The sequence below is a fragment of the Vipera berus genome (genome assembly GCF_964194415.1).
Source record: "Vipera berus genome assembly, chromosome: 2".
Taxonomy (NCBI): Eukaryota; Metazoa; Chordata; class Lepidosauria; order Squamata; family Viperidae; genus Vipera; species Vipera berus.
The window spans coordinates 102,509,304-102,528,155 of NC_138203.1; the positions used below are offsets into that span (position 1 = coordinate 102,509,304).

An 18,852-nucleotide genomic window follows, 5' to 3' on the forward strand; every position below is an offset into this window, starting at 1 on the left:
GTTATTCTCACAGCCCACAGAATTCTGTAAGGAATTCTCTTCAGCCATGCCTTTCATTCTTTTGAACCAACTACTGTATATTCTTTTCTGGGAAATTTCCCAGTGTAGTTTTTTCCTTCATCATATTGTTCACAATCCTACCATACTTCTTTGATACTGACCTGAAATATCATGTCCAATTGCATTAGCTGTTCATTTGTTTCATATAACTTCCTAGCAATCCTAACCTGGTTATTCCAAGTTTAGCTTTTGCATTAGTTTCTTGAGGCTTTGAGTGGCTGAAGATGCAAAGTACTCTCCTCCTAACACTGAAATTTTACATTCTGTAATGTAAAATATTAACTGTTCTGACTCCAGATCTCATATTTTTTCTTCAAGTCTTTTGACTTAGATACTGCAGTGCAATCTAGAGTGCTATTCATATTAGACTGCAGGTTCTCTAGTCTATCTCAACATGGTTAAAGATCATGTTGTTGTTAGTTGCGAAGTCGTGTCCGACCCATCACAACCCCATGGACAACGTTCCTCCAGGCCTTCCTGTCCTCTACCATCTTCTGGAGTCCATTTAAGCTCACGCCTACTGCTTCAGTGACTCCATCCAGCCACCTCATTCTCTGTCGTCCCCTTCTTCTCTTGCCCTCAACCTTTCCCAGCATTAGGCTCTTCTCCAGTGAGTCCTTCCTTCTCATTAGGTGGCCAAAGTATTTGAGTTTCAACTTCAGGATCTGGCCTTCTAAAGAGCAGTCAGAGTTGATCTCCTCTAGGACTGACCGGTTTGATCACCTTGCAGTCCAAGGTGAATTAAAGATCATAAGGTTGGGAAATTAATGTAGTTTACAATCTCACACACCGCAGCACAGAAAAAGTGTAAACTGAATGTCAGGAACCCTTTTCTCTATTCTGCTACAGGAATACCTATGATGGCAAACCTTTTAGAGACTGAGTGCCCAAACTGCAACCCAAAACCCACTTATGTATCATCGGGTGCCAGGTGGGTGTAGCCCTTTGAGTGGGTATGGCCAATTGGGTGCACGTGGCCCATCGGGTGGGCATGGCTGCAGTGGTAAAGGCAGACTGGGTGGGACTAAAAAGTTCAATCAATCAATTCCAACTTTGTGAGAACTTTTTTTTCCCCACGAGAAGTTGAAATTGATTGATTGAACCTTTTTTTTTTTTGTACACGGAGGTGGAAGCCTAAAGCAAAAAAATTTTACAAAACCCAGCTGAAGGCCTAGGACTGGGGTGACAGCACGTGTGCCCACAAAGAAGGCTCTGTGTGCCACCTGTGGCACATGTGCCATAGGTTCGCCACCACGGACCTATCCTGTAGGCAAATCTTCCTTTCCATTCACCAGTACAAACCTGGAAATTATTCAAACCTGGTAATTATGAGTTCAGCACATCACAGCTACATTTCCACAGGACTTGAAAAATTGTTATAGTGTTGCAAACACTGGGGAACTTGGAAAATGTAGACAATCAAATTTCATTCCATATATGAAAGTGATGGATGAGATGAAAAGGGAAGATACTTTTCTATATTGCTGCTGTTGCCACATCCAGAGACAATTCAACAGGGATAAATGAGAGGGAAGGGCACCTTCATAATAATACATTCCAGGCCATGGGGTAACATTACTAGCATGTAAGTCACGATTCCAAAACAGAAGATTGCACGACAGAGAATGTGAAACGTCCAACCTGCTTTTGTGCCTTCCAGATTGGTGTGTGTGGGAGGGATATTGCCTAATCAGCACTTGAGAGTGATGGCAAGGAATTTCCAAAGGTTGTGTATTATTTCAGTTGCATCATACTGATGTAATACAGATACTAGGCACTTCATGCAGCTACTGTAGTGAGGTCATAGGTATTACTCTTAATCCTATGAATGCACAATAATATACTTGTTGAAATACTGGAGAAGAAAATCAGCAATTCGGATTGTCACGTTCAGTAGCAATAAAATTATGTGGGAAATGATGCCTAGAATCTTTTGGTTCTACACAATAGACTTGTTTTGCTTCAGATTCTCTTCTCCAGGGCACAAGATTAGTAATGGACCTCTCTTCGTAAGGAGGAAATAGAATTATGCACATTTACACATTTAGGAAGGAGGCAATGCAAAACACTTCTGAAACGCCTTGCCGAGAAATTTGTAGGGAGTTTGTCTAGACTGGGGGTAGGCAACCTTGGCTCTTTTATGACTTGTGGACCAACTCCCAGAATTCCTCCTTTGGGAGTTGAAGTCCACAAGACATAAAAGAGCCAAGGTTGCCTACCCCTGGTCTAGTCTAGACAGTCTCTGAGAATCAGACACATTTTAACAGAAGAAATAAAACGTATACAATATGTCTGAACTAAATCTTACCACTTTTTCCATCCTCACAGTGAATTATATTGCTGATACTTCCAGAAGCTGGTACTGTCCAAATCCCTTCAGTTGTGAATGTTTTTGCATTGATATTGGTTGAAAACTATCTCTAGATGTCTCCAGAATAGGTACCGCCTTTATTTCTTGAGGAGCAGAAAATGTTAGTTCCAAATGTTAGTTCCATACAAGCCTTAAAGCAAGGCCAAGCTTTTCGGAGTTTCTGGTATGGGCTCGATATCTGGATTTAGGTTTTTATTATACTGTTTCATTAATTCTGTTTTAAGGATATTACCATTTTATTTATGTATTGTTTTATGGCATTATTTTTGCATGGGCCCGGATTATCTGAGGGAGCACCTGCTGCCAGCGTCAATTTCCCATCGTCCTGTGTGCTCCCACAGGGAGGGCCTCCTCAGGGTACCGCCGGTCAAGGATTGCCGACGGGCAATCCCCAGGGGGAGGGCGTTCTCTGTGGGTGCGCCTGCCCTATGGAATCAACTGCCAACGGAACTCCGGACTGCCCCCGACCTTCGTTCATTTCACCGGGACCTAAAAACTTGGCTCTTTGAGCTATCTGGTCTGACGGGTTTTAATGTTTTTAAGTTGTGATTTTAATTTTTGGGGGCTAGACTTAATTTTATTTTATTTTAATTTTATATTGTATTGTTTTTAAATTTTGCCTTGTAAACCGCCCTGAGTCCTTTGGGAGTAGGGCAGTATATAAACCGAAATAATAATAATAATAATAATAATAATAATAATAATAATAATAATAATAATAATAATAATAATAATAATAATAGTAATAATTCTGTTTTTCTTTTATTGTTGCTTTGCTTTTTGCTGTTTATTGATTTTTATCTAGATTTAAATTCTATTATTAGCTGTTATGAAATGTATGTGATGACATTGGATCAAGAGAAAATACAAATCAAACATTCATATTTAAAAGTCAGGCTCCTGCTTAAATGTGAATAACTACCGTATGTTGTTCATTCAACTGATGTTACTTTTCAGATGTTATTAAGAACTTGTGGAAGCCAAAACATGACAGTAGAAGAAGTAGACAAAAGCATGCGGCTATAGTTCCTTTAATTTATTGAAAATGCCACAGAGAGTTAGATGTGGGTGATCCGTGTGATCAACGAGTAATTGGTTGTGCTAAATGCTTGACTCTTTCTGTACAAAATGCTTTCTTAGCAGACTCCTTTACAATAAAGGCATCTGGATTAAACTGCACAAGATTGGTTGGTGCCCTGAGGAAAAAAAATGTGAAAAGATTAGTTAGCAATAGTAATAGCAATAGCAATGCCACTTAGACTTATATACTGCTTCACAGTACTTTACAGCCCTCTCTAAGAGATTTACAGAGTCAGCATATTGCTCCCAACTGTCTAGGTCAGAGGTAGGCAGCCTCGGCTCTTTTATGACTCATGGACTTCAACTCCCAGAATTCCTGAGCCAGCCAAGCTGGCTCAGGAATTCTGGGAGTTGAAGTCCATGAGTCATAAAAGAGCCGAGGTTGCCTACCCCTGGTCTAGGTCAAGGGTAGGCAACATCGGCTCTTTTATGACTCATGGACTTCTCAGGAATTCTGGGAGTTGAAGTCCATGAGTCATAAAAGCGCCGAGGTTGCCTACTCCTGGTCTAGGTCCTCATTTTATCGACCTCGGTAGGATGGAAGGCTGAGTCAACCTTGAGCCAGTGAGAATCAAACTGCTGAACTCCTGGCAACCAGGAGTCAGCAGAAGCAGCCTGCAGTACTGCATTCTAACCATGGTGCCACCAAGCTCAGTGCTCTCCTTTTTATAAAACTGCCTGCAAGATTAACAAAGAAATCCAACCCCCCCCCCCCCCGAGTTTCACATGCTGGATGAGGAAAAAAAAACATTGCTAAGGTCTGTGCTGTTTTCTTGGCAGAGAATTGCTTTGTCAGTTGGATAATAAATCTTCCTGGATCAGTTCTAAATTTCTGCTAACTGGTCGACAAAACATATGCCTTGCTTTCACAACACAAATCTTTTTGCACTTGTGTCCTGATGTTACATGTAAGTCATGAGGTTTGCACTGTCATAAGTTATAACACATGTTTTGTTACTAGCTTCTTGTCCCTGTTATGATACCACTGTGATAACACCTATGTTTTCTGCTGCTTTTAAAAATTCCATTGGCTTCAGCAGAAGAAAAAATAATAGAAAAAAAAATGATATTCTGAGGTAAAACAATGAAAAAGTAGTCTGTCTCTCCATCGCTATATGCAGTGAAGGAATATCTACTAGTCAAATGATAGTCATTCCATCAATAATCCAATTCAGGAGGGTTCTTTGTTCTCAGAAAACTCAATGGTTCCCAAGGAAGTCATTGGGATGAATGTTATTTAGTCACCTGTCAAGCAAATAACTGGAGAGAATACAGTTTGCAGAAAGATCCATCTAGCACAGGAAGCTATGGATCATATATAGCGGGGGGAAAGGAACTTAGGGCGTTTATGAAAGTAGAGCAATGGCACCAATTGCCATGGGTTCCAGATACAGAGGGAGAACCATTTCAAAGGATTGCTGAGGTCTTCAGATGACGGAAATGTAACAAATATATTTTCACAACTTTCCTGACATGTTCTTCTTTACCGGATCGTAATTTTAGTGGACAAAAACAACAGAAAGAATAAGACACTAGCATGAGGGGCAATTAAAGCTAGGATCTCTGCATGCATGGAGGATCCTTCTGCCCTTAGGTCTCTCAGAGCGAAGGTCTCCAACCTTGGCAACTTTAAGACTTGTGGACTTCAACTCCCAGAATTCCCCAGTCAGCACAGCTGACTGAGGAATTCTGGGAGTTGAAGTCCACAAGTCTTGAAGTTGTCAAAGTTGGAGAACCCTGTCTCAGAGCCTTTAAAAGTCATCTAAAGGCCAAGATCCTTTCCCTCAATTGGACAGTTGGTGAGACCATCAACACAGCCATCAGATCATCTGGGAGACCGCACCTGTTGGGAGGCTGAGCGAGTTCCGTGAGTCGAGGAGAGGCCACTGCCTGCTTGGCTGCCACTGACACGGGCCACTCAGGGGAACGATCCATGGCACTCTCAGAAGGGATTGTTTTTGGTCTTGCTAGTTCGAGTACCCTTGGACTTGGGAATGCTTGTAGAGCAGTCAGGGGTATCTGCAGAAGAAATGCTGATTTTTGAACCTGGGATCAATTCCAGAACATTTCTGAAAAAGCTAAGATTGAAGATAAATCCATCCCCAAAGGATTAGGACCTACTCTCCCCTTCCCTCAAAAATCTCTGAAAGCAAAGTAAAGGCAAAGCTACAGACAAGCTTTCTGGCAGGATTCTAAAGGTAGTAGAATGAGTGTGACAGGTCCCAAGAATAGCTGAATATAGGGTTCTGTCAAACCCTGAGATGAATAAGATCAATTGAGGAAGATCTGCTGACTCTCCAAAGAGAAATGGATTATCTACTTAAGTCACATTCCTCAGAGGAAGGAGTTGCCTAGGTAACAGGGTGGAAGTCCTTGGTGGTGATCCATCTTATGGACATGGCAGGAGAATAACAGAGGACTTGGAGGTCTTCTATTCCAACCCCCTGAAAGCAGGAGACCCTATACCTGTCAAGCACCACGGAAATCAGGAGATTCAGGCAACTCAAATGAGTGTAAAGATTTATTGCAAGATTATGCTCTCTACAATGATCTAAACTCCTAACGGTCAAGGGAAATTGGCGGGAGTTAAGGATAGAAAGGAATTCAAGGCAGACTGGACTTAGATCTCTTGCAGCCAAGCAAGGACTCATGACTTATGACATGTTTGACCCTTTCCTTGGACTCAGACTGATCATCTCCTACAATATCATTTCAGAGAAATGATATAGGATCTCACTTATAAAAGATGATCACTTGGAAGCTGCTTATTGGGCATTTACAGGAGCAGCAGTAATCAGGGGCGGGTACCAGTGGCATGAGAAATACTACTCAGAGATGGTCTGAATAGGAAGGCATTGACAATGATACCGAACAGGGCGCAGTGGGAGGAGGAAGTGATTGTGTAGCTACTTCTTACTTTCTATAGTGGCAGCAGCCAGTGAGAAGTGGGAAAGGGCAAAGGTGTGGTGAGGCATAGGATGGCTGAAAATTTGGGGCATTATATTGAGGTTTTTAACAAATTTATCCTATGTATACAATGATAAACATTCATTCCTAGCTAAGTTCAATATTAAGTGTCCACTTGACACTTGGGCTCAGCAGTAAACTCTTTAGACTTTTGACTATTCAGCCCTTCGATTGATGATACAAGATTCCCAGGCACAATTCAGCTAAATTAGAATATTTTATTGTGAACAAGAATAAGCCCTAGCCAAAATAAATTGCCTACTACAGTACCAAGAAACAGAAATTGGGGCCTTTATATGTGATATATATGATCAGATCACATCTATGCTCTGATCTTTAAACAGTACTTCCATTCAGCAGATATTAGCCAGTCTCTTGATGGCTTGGGAAATTGTTGAAATTTACATAAAGGTTCTTTCCAGCTGGATAACTGCTTGATCCTACCTTGCAATCTTATCCCTTTTATCAACATAGAAGTATCAAAGTAAAAAAAAATTACTTGGCGGATTGGGACCTCCATGCATGTATTTTCATATATCTGCATTTTTTTCCTAACTACTGGCTGGGCAAGTTGCTGTAATCTTGGGCTAGCCTCAGCTCTTCTTGCAGCCTTTGAAATCTCTCTTTCAGGCTAGACAGGAAAAATAAACCAACAATAAAGCAAATTTGATTACAAAACCAACCAACCAACCAGCCAACAAACAAAAAGAAATATGGTCACATGCCAAGAAAAACACATTTCTTTCTCCCCCGGTAATATTTCCCAAGGATCCTGTGGAAGAAGAAAGACCAGGCTGGATATATATTTCTTATTTAGTCTCAAATCAAACTGATGCATCTTTAATCTATATACAGTAGACCAGAAAGGATCTGTATAGACAAAGTTCACGCCAATAGTTATGATACACAAGAAAATCTGCTTATTTGCTCATTCTAATTTTGGGAGAGGCATATGGCAATGGCTTCTTATTAAAGATAGCATTTCCTCTTGAGTACATGAGGGGGAAAACTCTCATATGAGAGTGCAGGTAAGTCCGTCCTCAGGAACCTAGACTCTGAAACCCAGCTGTCAAAACTGCACAGTTCTGTTTCATTTCCCCAGCTCTGAAAATGTAAATTTTCAGACCAGCAAATTCCTATTTTACCTCAAGGGCTGGTCATCTAAGACACGGGCCACCTGGAAAACACATAATGCTAATGTATAGCTCAAAATCAGAAGATAATAGGCAAATGTATTCACATATTCGATATTGAGCCTTGGTGGAGCAGTGGGCTAATGCCTCCTTAAGTAACACCAGCTGCCTGCAATTAGTGCAGGTTCCCATCCCACCAGGCTCAAGGTTGACTCAGCCTTCCATCCTTCCGAGGTAGGTAAAATGAGGACCCAGATTGTTGGGGGCAATTAAGCTGACTTTGTAATAACGCTGCTTGGGTGTGTGTGTGTGAAAGCCCTAATAAGCAGGCATATACATAGAATGAAGGCTACTGCTAAGCTTGTAAGCCGCCCTGAGTCTTCGGAGAAGGGCGGGATATAAATGGAAAAATAAATAAATAAATAAATAAATAAATAAATAAATAAATAAATAAATAAATAAATAAATAAATAAATAAATAAATAAATAAATAAATGTGTTTCCCAGAGGGATAATTGTGTCAGACTTCTGGGCCAAAGAATATTCAGCTTTCTTTTCCTCCTCTCTCCCATCCTTACTGTATGATCAGTTTTGCAATTCACAGTAATGTGACTTGGGCAGAAAAGCAAATTACAATTGTAACTGGCCCTACTGCTCCAAGCTTTCTTAGCGAAATGCCCCAATAATGTCATGTTTTTCCCCCAATATTCTCCTCTCTAGTTCCAGCATCCCAATGCAGATTCTTAGTCCTTCCATTTTTTCTTCAACCTTCTCCTGCCTTTCATCAGGTCTTTCCAGTGGTGAGATTCAAATATGTGAACAACTGGTTCTCTGTGTGGATGCTGCTTCCGGAAGTCCATTCTGGGCCTGGGCAACAAAAAATTAGCTACCGGTTCTGTCAAAGTGGTGCGAACCAGCTGAATCCCACCACTGGGTCTTTCCCTCTGTCATTTTTCTAATGTAAGCCTCTTTTCAGCAGAAAAAAAAATCACAATCCTTTCCTAGGAAAAATTAAAGAATCAAGGATGATGGGTAAATACAGGACAAGAGTAGATTCATCATAATAGCAGAAGCTATTTTGGCCAAAATCTTTCTAACCTCTTCATCTCTTATTCACAATCATTTCATCTCAGAGCTTCAGAGTTAAATCTGCTCTTTCCAAATTCATCTGATAATCCCACTATTGAGCAGCTCTGGTTTCAAGTGGTATATTTGGTTAGAGATTTGCTTTGCAGCATATTAAAAATCAAGAAGAGGTTTCTTGAAGAGTGAAAATTACATTGTCTTCTCAAAAAGAGAACCAACAAATTTTAAAATACAAACTATGCCATCTACCATGACAGAAGATTTGAAAAATCCCTTTTTAAAATGCAAACAACACAATAAAATAGCCAAAGGTAGAAGGCTGAGGTAGTATGAAAGATTTTTCTCAGCTTGCTGAAACAGCAGGTTCTTCAGTGTGAATCAGGAGCAAGAGGTTTCAGCAAAGATAGCGTAGACTAAGGATAGAAAACCTTTGGCCTGCAAAGCAACTTCTGTTCAGGGTCAGCCTGTGGGTTCGGCAGTTGGGTCGGACAATTCAGAGGAGGAGGAGGGGGGTGCTGGAGAGCCTCCAGAGAACAGCCCGGAGGCTTCGCAGAGCCCTCAGCCAGGCCCCTCCCATCTGGTCACTACGCAGACCCAGCTGTGTGACCCTGACAGCGTGGATGAAGATGACCCACAGCTGGCCCTGTTCAAGGACGCCCGACGCAGGAGGCAGTCAATCAGGAGTAAACAGAGGAAGGCAATGGGGCACCTCGGAAGGAGGCAGAGAGAAGCCACGCCCTGAACTGTTTAAAAGGGGAATGTGTGGGAGGGCTGGTTTGCTGAAGGCAACCATTTGAATAGCTCCTGTTTCATGGTTCGTATTTGCTCTCTTTGCTCTGTTTGCTGTTTTATGTTAATAAATTTGGCAAGCTTAGTTCCAGCCTCTTGCCTTCTTGTAAAGGGGTTGTCCCTGCCTTTTCTGCAGGGCCAGTAGCAGGCTGGTACAGAACAACTTCATCTGGTATTTCATCCATCCTGGGTATGGGAGGATCCCTGTGAGTTTATGCTTAAAACACTTTTCAGTATTTTGTCTTCTTCTCTCTTGAAGGAAAAGCTTTGGAGGACAGATTTTAAGTCCTGTCTCTGTCACATCTTCTGTCAACAGTACTTCTGATCCCGAACCTCTTATTTCTTGCCTTTGAAACAAATGGTAACTTACATATAACTCTGGCAGGCAACTTTTAAAATAGATTTCTTACAACCTGCAGCTTCCTAATTCTTTATAAAACGTCTAGCACTTATGGTATTTTAAGGAATCCTCTGCTAGGCCATTTTCCTGAAAGGATTACTTTGCTTGACTAGGCTTTTATGAATTACATACCCAAAACAAAACTGGCTTCCAAAGTAATCTACAGTGCAGTCCACAAATAATAATTCAAGCAATTGGCCATCAAGGTCCCTAAAGTCAGAAAAAGTTAATGATGCGCTGGATATTTCTAGAGATGTGTATTAATTTCTCAGCAAAATTCTCCATCTGATGTTGGGTTTTCAGGATGTTGTACTTCTTCCCTCTTCCCTATAGGATTTATATGACTCTCCCTTTCTTTGCTTCTATACAGAAGGAAAACCAACCCCACCTTTAACGTTTATTCATTAGCATAGCTTTTATTATCAAGAAGCTCTGCACCCAATGGAAGAGCTCCATTTCCAATGGAGGGAATTGGTGCTCCTTGCCCAATGCCTCCTGGACATAGTAAAAGCCACACTGAAGAACTTGTAGTCTAGGAAAACCATTTATTGCTATTAGGAAAACTATTATTGCTTCTGTAGTGTATAAACTAAAGTGTTGCATATGCTCAAGAAGAAGGGAGAGGCAGAAGAAGTCATTTTAAAAAGCAATTTCCCCCCAGTCTTAGCAATAGGTCAAAGTTTGTAGATCTATGACCAATAGCTTATTTCTTCAATGCCATGGATGGGGTTAAAAAGAGCTGCCTTTGCCAAATCTGGTTCGCTCATGCCTCGGCCTGCATATTTTTATACTACAAAGTCCACGTCATTGGTACTAGAAAGTCCATGTTGTGTGGCTTTCACACCCTTGGTGCTTCAGGCATTGCCAACTCTCAACAAAACAGAAAATGGTTCTTCTCAGCCCCCCTTTTCTCATTATGTCCTCTCTCTGTGTGTGTGTGTGTGTGTGTGTGTGTGTGTGTGTGTGTGTGTGTCTATGTGTCTACGTGTAGTGAGAATGTGGGGTGGGGGAACTGAAGTTGTTGGAGGCTCCTTTGGGGGAAGCACAAGGAAAGGCAGTAGAGGGCACAAAGGATTCCCTTGATTTTTCTCCTCTCCAGCAAGTATGGAAGTTTGATGGAGATGACAAAAAAGCAGACCATAATTCTGGGGAACTTCCTCCTCATACCTTCTGTGAGATCACTCTTCCTACCAGAGTCTAACAAGAAAAAAAAAAGATGTTGGTTGTCTGAGAGATTTTGGTCTCTCTGGTAGCCTAAGCAGAAATTACCATGGACAGGGATGGTCTTGCAGCTGGCAAATTGGGGCTTCATTTTGCTGACGTCCCTGAAGAACTTTCTTCCTCCTTTCAAACCAGAATAACTGCATAGGAAATTTTATTGAATTTTCCATCAGGTTAAAAAAAACAAACTGCCCGCTAGATCACTTTGATCCAGCTTTGATCCTGGCACTGAAATGGAAACTTGGTTGAGAGGACAGAGTCACAACAAATGGTTAACAGGCTATCTCACACTGGGGCAAAAAGGGAGGGAAGAAGGGTGCGACCTTGGCATGCTTGCAATAGAAAGGATGGAAGTTTGGTAATCCATTGATTTTTTTTTTAACATGAGCGTTTATAAATAAAAATCCATCTCTAGCTAAAGCAACATCAAACAAATAAAATAAACATTACCTAATGGTCTAACTGACAGGTTGCTAGTCATTATCACAGAATGGGAAATGATTATGAGTCAGTGAACAAAAGTGAGAGTTTTTATGAAGACTCTGTGCAAGACAGGTCATATAATTTGGTCTGATGCCGAAGCACTACTGGTAAGCAATCAGCTGAAAACAGACTTAAAAGGAAGTTCCATAAAACTTTCAACACAACATGTCCTTATGAGTGTTAGTGCCGTAAAGGCGAAGGAACACACAATTTTGAAACATAATGGCGGTGAGGTAGATGGGAAGGTCAAAGTTTCAAGAATGCAATTCTATTTTTCATACACCAACTCAGATTTGGAAACAGAAACATTTGCAGCAAGAAAATGATGTGAGGCTGGACACAGAAATTATCAGCAAAGTTTCTAATCTGCTTCATACTTAACAACCAATTGAAACCAATGTTCTATAAAGCTTCAGTTGGCTTAATAAATATTCTGACTATGGATTTTTCCCATTTTTATGGCTACTATTTTATATATGTGTGGGTGGGGGTAAAAATTGTTAGTGCTCATGGGCACAATAAATTCACTAAGGAGGAAAGAAGATACAGCAGGCCAACAGATCAAACCTTTTGTGAATGGAAATCAGGAAACAAAAACAGCGGCAGATGCTATCTATCTCACTGTTTGCTTTTTTTCCCTTCCCTCCTTTCTTCCCTTCCTCTGCATTTCTATATTAGACATGGATTTGGTGATGATTCTTACTTTTGAATCATCTACACAGTAGAGGATACAATGGTTAAGAATGCTCTTTTTCTATTTTCTTGGAACAATTTTTCAGATGTCTAAGTGCTGAAAGAATAAGTTGCCCTTAGACACTTAAAAGGAATAGAAGCATTAATATTTTAAACCAGATATGAACTAGTTTTTCTGCTCATACTGGTAAAATCTAATGTGGTTCATAATCACATTATAACCCAAAGAAGAAAAAGTTACACAGGACAATCCAGAACGGAATATTGGATATTGGATATACATCTACTGCAATTTGAGTAACCTATTGTATATACCAGGGGCCAGCAACCTGAAACAGTGAAAGAGCCACTCGGAACCGGTTCCCTCACAAAAGGAAAAACTGGGAGCCGCAAAAAATATGTGTGCATGCGCATACATGCACGCATGCGCAGAACAGGGTTGACTGAAGAGTGGAGCCAAGGCGAGATATGCACCTACCCTGCATATTTGAATTGATTGGTTGAACTTTTTTAGTCCCACTTTTTTTTGGGGGGGACTGCACATGGCAGAGGACTGGGAGCCGCAGGAGACGGCTGAAAGAGCCGCATGCGGATCCGGAGCCGCGGGTTGCAGACCTGTGGTATATACAAACAAATCCTAGCAACATAGCTTCCATGTATGCTTCATCTGTTCTTCCTCCCTAAATCTCTATAAAAGTTATATGAATAGGCCATAGTTTTTTTAAACAACAACAATAACAACACAGCATTGCAATGGCAATTCCTTTAGTAAGCTCTAGACAGGTAATCTTTGAGTTACAACCACAATTAAGCCCAAAATTTCCATTGCTAAGCAAGACAGTTGTTAAGTGAATTTTGCCCCATGCCAGAGTTATTAAGTAAATCACTATAGTTAAGTTAGTAACACGGTTAAGTGAATCTAGCTTCCCCATTGGCTTTGCTTATCAGAAAATCACATGATCCTAGGACAATGCAACCATCATAAATACATGCCAGTTGCCAAGCATCCAAAGTTTGCTAACTTGACCATGGGCACGCTGTAAAACAGTCATAAGTCACTTTTTTCAGTGCTCTTGTCACTTTGAGCAGTCACTAAACGAATGATTGTAACTTAAGAACTACTATATAATTCTTTTTTTAACCTGGTTTTTCTTATCTTTTCCTCTTTCTGACCACTTATTTTTCCATTTTTTTATTTCAATTACTTTTATGAATTTAATTTTCTGACCTGCAACATAATATTCCTGTTGCTGTGGTCTGGAAAAGAAGACCCAGAATCTGCCCTAGACTCTTGAAACCAACAATGGCAGCAAAACAATTGAAAATAATCTCCTCACCTCAAAGGCTTCTATCAAGGATTAATTTCTGGATCTCTGAATTCTGTTTACAGATTTGAAGTGTTATCTCAGCAATGAGATGTTACACCAAACTCTACGCTCGCAAGTAAAAATGATCGATTTCTACAGAGCGATGGCTTTAAAAAAAAAACTTATTATGCATGGTTCACTTTGAAGATTGCATTCGTACCTCTGCCTCCAATAATGCTCCCACTAAAGAGTTCAATAACATTTTAACGATTAAATATTCTTTAGAACTTTCCCTTACAACTGCCCAGACTGTAATAACCTTTCTGATCAATTAATAATTACTTCAGTAAACATTAATGTTCTGAAGAAAATATTGATTCCTGACCTCGGCAGGGGTTGAACTGGAAGAACTCCAAGGTCTCTATAATTTTATGGTTCTATGATTTCATACCCATAATGGATCCTTCTGACAGAAACAGAAACCTTTTTGATTCTCAGAAAGATACTTTACTAATTTATAAGCAGGTTGAAAACAGTAATTATTGTGCTATTTCATTCCAAAGAACAAAAACCCTCTGCTTTCACATACTAACATAAATAACTAGTTCTCTCTGTTCTTAATAAAAGCATCAGTGCAGGAAATTGGGGTTCTACAGCCTCTGTTTGCTTTTCTCTAAACCAGACATGTCAAACACAAGGCCCGGGGGCTGGATCCGGCCCGCAAAGTGCTTTCATGCGGCCCGCAAAGCCATCCTGGAAACAGTGAGGGAACGGCCCCCACTGCCTTGGCCCTGGCCCAGAGACCCTCCTTCTGCCAGAGACCCTCAGATCTGTCCCACTCCTGCCCAGGCCCCCATAGGCACCCTTGTTGCGAACGATGTAGAGCTGGCCACACCCACCCAGTAGGCCATATGCACTCTAGCCACGCCCACCCAGTAGGCCACGCCCACCCAGGCCACACCCACCCACCCCCCTGAGGGCAACCGCAATGCTGATGCGGCCCTCAATGAAATTGAGTTTGACACCCCTGCTCTAAACCATCCGCTACTTCACCGATAGCCACTTGCTGCTGACCTTGTTCATGCTATCTGGCTTCACAACAGAATGGCGGAAAAAGGATTCAGCGGTTCTTCAGCAATTCAATAATACCATCCATTTTCCTATTAAATGAAGATCTTCCTGAATGCTTTGGAATTTTCGGCATTCAGATAGTTATTGATCAAAAACATGAGACATCTCCTAAAAAATATTACCCAAACTCATACGCTACAAAATGGTATGCTTAATTCAGACAACTGTCAAGTTTCTCTTATCATCTCTGTCTTTAACTGCAGGAAGATTCACTAAGTAGCCCTCCAGAATAAGATCACCATTTAGTTCTTTTGAAAGTGAACTAATTCTGACAGCAGATCGGCTAAAGCTGAAAGTCAGAGGCCTGATCCAAAATTGAAGGTCTTGGAAAAGTAGTGGAGTTGATCCAAGAGAAAGCAAAAGCCCTTGCTGCATGAGTATCTTTTAATAAAGTCTAAATCAAATTTAGTCATTCAGTATACCTAAATGACTCAATTAAAGAAATGGCTAGGTATCAATGGCACTGTTGATGAAAGATAACCTTGACCTCTGGATGGACAGCAAAAATCCTGGGAAACGCCTCTGTAATGTATTGGCCTCAGTGGCGTAGCGTGGGGGGTGCAGGGGGGGCCGGCCGCACCGGGCGCAACATCTGGGGGGGGCGCGCTCGCACTGAGCTGCTCGGTAGCCACCGAGGCTCTGTGTCATTTCTGTCCGCGCCGCGGGCTGCGAAGAGGCGGGGCGGGGCCAGGCCGCCGACATACACGCCGCCCAGTGACAGGCGGCGCACGCGGGCCCAACCAGGAGAGGCCCCCTGCTGCAGAGGCCCTCCCCCTCTCCCGGCCCCCGCCCCCTCCCGTGTCTCCTTCATCCGCTCCGGGAGAGCGAGCCAGAAAGGGTAGTGGACGGACGGACGGGCGTGCGGGAGGGCGGCGGCAGGGTGACTTTGGATTCCAGTTCCGCGAAGGAAGAAACTGGGGTCCCTTCTTTCTCAACGCACCGGACTGCTCCAGAATAAGAGCCTTCCTTAAAAGTCGCCCGGTTCGGCTCCGTGATAGCCGGCGAGCTTGAATGCAGCGGCTCTTGCAGGTCGGAGCCCCGCCCAGCCGCCCTCGAGAGGGACCCGGAAGCATCCCGCATGCGCGCGACTCTTCTTGGAAAGTCTACGCCGCTGCGGGGCGCGTCTTTTCAGCAGTGCCGTGACGTCACCGCCCGCCCCTCTATTTCCGCTTCCGGTTGCCTTGCCCCGCCCCCGGTGCTGACAACCCACGCTACGCCACTGATTGGCCTTTTGTATATGTTGTAAGAGGGATGCGGTGGCTCAGTGGGTTAGGACGCTGAGCTTGTCGATCAGATGGTTGGCAGTTTGGCGGGTCAAATCCCGAGTGCTGCATAACAGAGTGAGCACCTGTTACTCGTCCCAGCTTCTGCCAACCTAGCAGTTCAAAAGCACGTAAAAAATGCAAGTAGAAAAATAGGGACCACTACGGTGGGAAGGTAACAGTGTTCCGTGCGCTTTTGGCGTCTAGTCATGCTGGCCACATGACCACGAAGACGTCCTTGGACAAGCGCTGGCTCTTTGGCTTTGAAACAGAGATGAGAACCGGCCCCTAGAGTTGTAAACGACTAGCACGCGTGTGCGGGGGAACCTTTACATTTGCCTTTTATATGTTGTAACTGTTTGCTGTTGTTGCACTGCTTGCTAATTGCTTGCATTCAATTGCTAAGTGCTAGTTCACATGTATGTTGTAACAGTTGCTAGCCGGCCCAGACTGGTTGTCTTCAGCCGGCTAAGTAGGTCTTTGGGCAGGAAACATATGCTTCAAACCTATTGGTCACCGCCTATTGGCCATCGGTATAAATAGCTGCGCAGCAGCTCCCTTGTTGCTTCTGTTCTGTTCTGAACTTCAATAAAGCCTGTTGCTGTTTTGAACTTTCCGTCTCACTCAATGCCTGCAAAGAACCGGCTACACTACAGTCTCCAATAAACATCTTCTCTACCAACTGTGCACAAACTGCCTGCCTCTCCCCAATGGATCTCTTTCAAGTATAATTTGAAATAAAGCATACAAAAACAAATTAAAAGAAAAGAATAATGAAATTAATTACCAAGAATTGCAATAGATTTGTAATACCCAAACAAAATAGAAACAATAAATACATAAATAGAAAAAAAATCCTGCAAAAGTTATAGGGAGATGGGCAATTAAAAATGAATGAATATATTGAATTGATATAATTCCCCTAAATATCACAACCTTTATAAGCTTTAATATTAAATTAAATGTCTTTTTTTGTAAAATATTATAAAATTTATACCAAAGAAAATGTATTGTGTATTTTTATTACCGGTAGTAGAAAAAAATATAAAGTAAGTTCTTAATACAGATAAAATAATTATTGAATCCAGTCTTTGATATCTGGAATAATATACTTTTTCAATCTATTTATATTCCCTAGGCTAATCTCCACAGGCATTACGACCAATACTCCTCTAAAATAGCCAAATTCTGCCATTTTAGAATATATTTTAATATAATATTGACATCAATAATTTGGAAATGTTTTTCATACACCTGCTTATATATGTGATAATAGTCTCCCAAAAGGAAACCAAAACTGGACGTGACCAAATCATATGAGTTAATACAGCTTATCCTCAGATTGTTTGCATCATCATCAGAGAAAATCTACAATTCATCATTTGTGGCACATTTTTTGAGGGGTTCTATAGATCACGGCTTTTAAACCAGTGGCACCTGGCAGGTGGTACGCAACCATCCTAGAAAAGTGGTAGTGGGGGAGGGGAATGAGCTGAACCGGTGGCAGCACCGCACAAGACTTAGTGAGGGCTGGAGCTGCAGGCCTGTCAGGGCTCAGCAGAAGCACCAGGATCAGTGCCAGGTTCCAGCTGGAGCTCGGCACTGATCCTGTTACTTCTGAGCCCAGAAGAAGCGCCAATCAGCTGGAATGTTGCAGCATCTCCAGGTTCTTGTGGTTTACATTCAGATGCTTGGCAACTGATTCATATTCACAGTGTCCCAGGGTCATGTGAAGTGACCAATCTGCTGCAACCACCCAGCAGATGGGGGGGGGAATAAAAACCAAACACCCCCACCCCACCCCACCCCCGCTGCCAATCCTCAACAGAAATGCTCACAACAATGAAAACCTCGGACAGGAGGAAGAGCGCCGCCAGGCGGGCAGACAGATGTCTTACTTGGCTGTGGCTTGGGGGGCACTTTTTAAAGTGCCATTGTAACTTCAAACAGTCACTAAGCGAACTGTTGTAAGTCAAGGACTAGCTGTACTTCGTCACTTTTTTCCTTTTTTTTTCTTTTGGTCATCAAGTTTTTGACATCTTGCTAGGTGATTGGTAGTACTTGGATGTTGCCATACCCTAAAAGTGGTACAAAGGGTGAAAAGGTTGAAAAGCTCTGCTATAGATACCGTAGTTTCCGGTGTATAAGACGACTTTTTAACCCATGAAAATCTTCTCAAATGTCAGGGGTCGTCTTATACGCCGGGTGCTGAAACTTTAGGGACAGGGCTGGCTGGAAAACCTGGAGCGGATCTTCCATTTAGTCTGCGCAGGGAAAGCGGGACCAATTGGAGTAGAAGCTGCAGTCTGTGATTTTTTACAGGCTGGGGTCTGGGCGTCTTTCCTTCTAAAGTTGAAGAGCAGCTGTAGGCAGGTGGGGAATGCAAGAGCAACTTGAAAGGCAGGTGGGGAATGCCGTAGCCAGCTCTAAGGACACATTTGACTCAGGAACTGGGCGGGCTGGCTGGAAAACCTGGAGCGGATCTCCCATTTGGTCTTTTTTTTTTAATCCCATTTATATCCCGTCCTTCTCCGAAGACTCAGGGCGGCTTACAATAGCCTTCATTCTATGTATATGCCTGCTTATTAGAGCTTTCACACACACACCCCCACAAGCAGCATTATTACAAAGTCAGCTTATTGCTCCCAACAATCTGAGTCCTCATTTTACCTACCTCGGAAGGATGGAAGGCTGAGTCAACCTTGAGCCTGGTGGGATGAGAACCTGCACTAATTGCAGGCAGCTGGTGTTACTTAAGGCTCTGCGCAGGGAAAGCTTTAGAGTGAATTAGGAAAAGTGAAAAAGTGAATTAGGAAAATAGGAAACGGTTGCTGGAATTGGGTATGTGTAGTTTAACGAAGAGAAGGGT

The 18,852-nt window shown here is 42.3% G+C and overlaps 1 protein-coding gene across 1 annotated transcript in view; it reads right to left on the reverse strand.

Annotated features, from left to right (window-relative positions):
* Positions 1 to 3,485: 3,485 nt before the first annotated feature.
* Positions 3,486 to 18,852, reverse strand: part of SPMAP2L (sperm microtubule associated protein 2 like) — a 37,255-nt gene continuing 21,888 nt past the window's right edge. The window contains exons 7-9 of the mRNA XM_081319792.1: positions 6,978 to 7,109; positions 5,355 to 5,530; positions 3,486 to 3,627 (exon numbers count right to left, since the gene is read on the reverse strand). Of these exons, the coding sequence (XP_081175918.1) occupies positions 3,513 to 3,627; positions 5,355 to 5,530; positions 6,978 to 7,109 (423 nt within the window). The 3' untranslated portion in view covers positions 3,486 to 3,512. The remainder of the gene's footprint in view (positions 3,628 to 5,354; positions 5,531 to 6,977; positions 7,110 to 18,852) is intronic.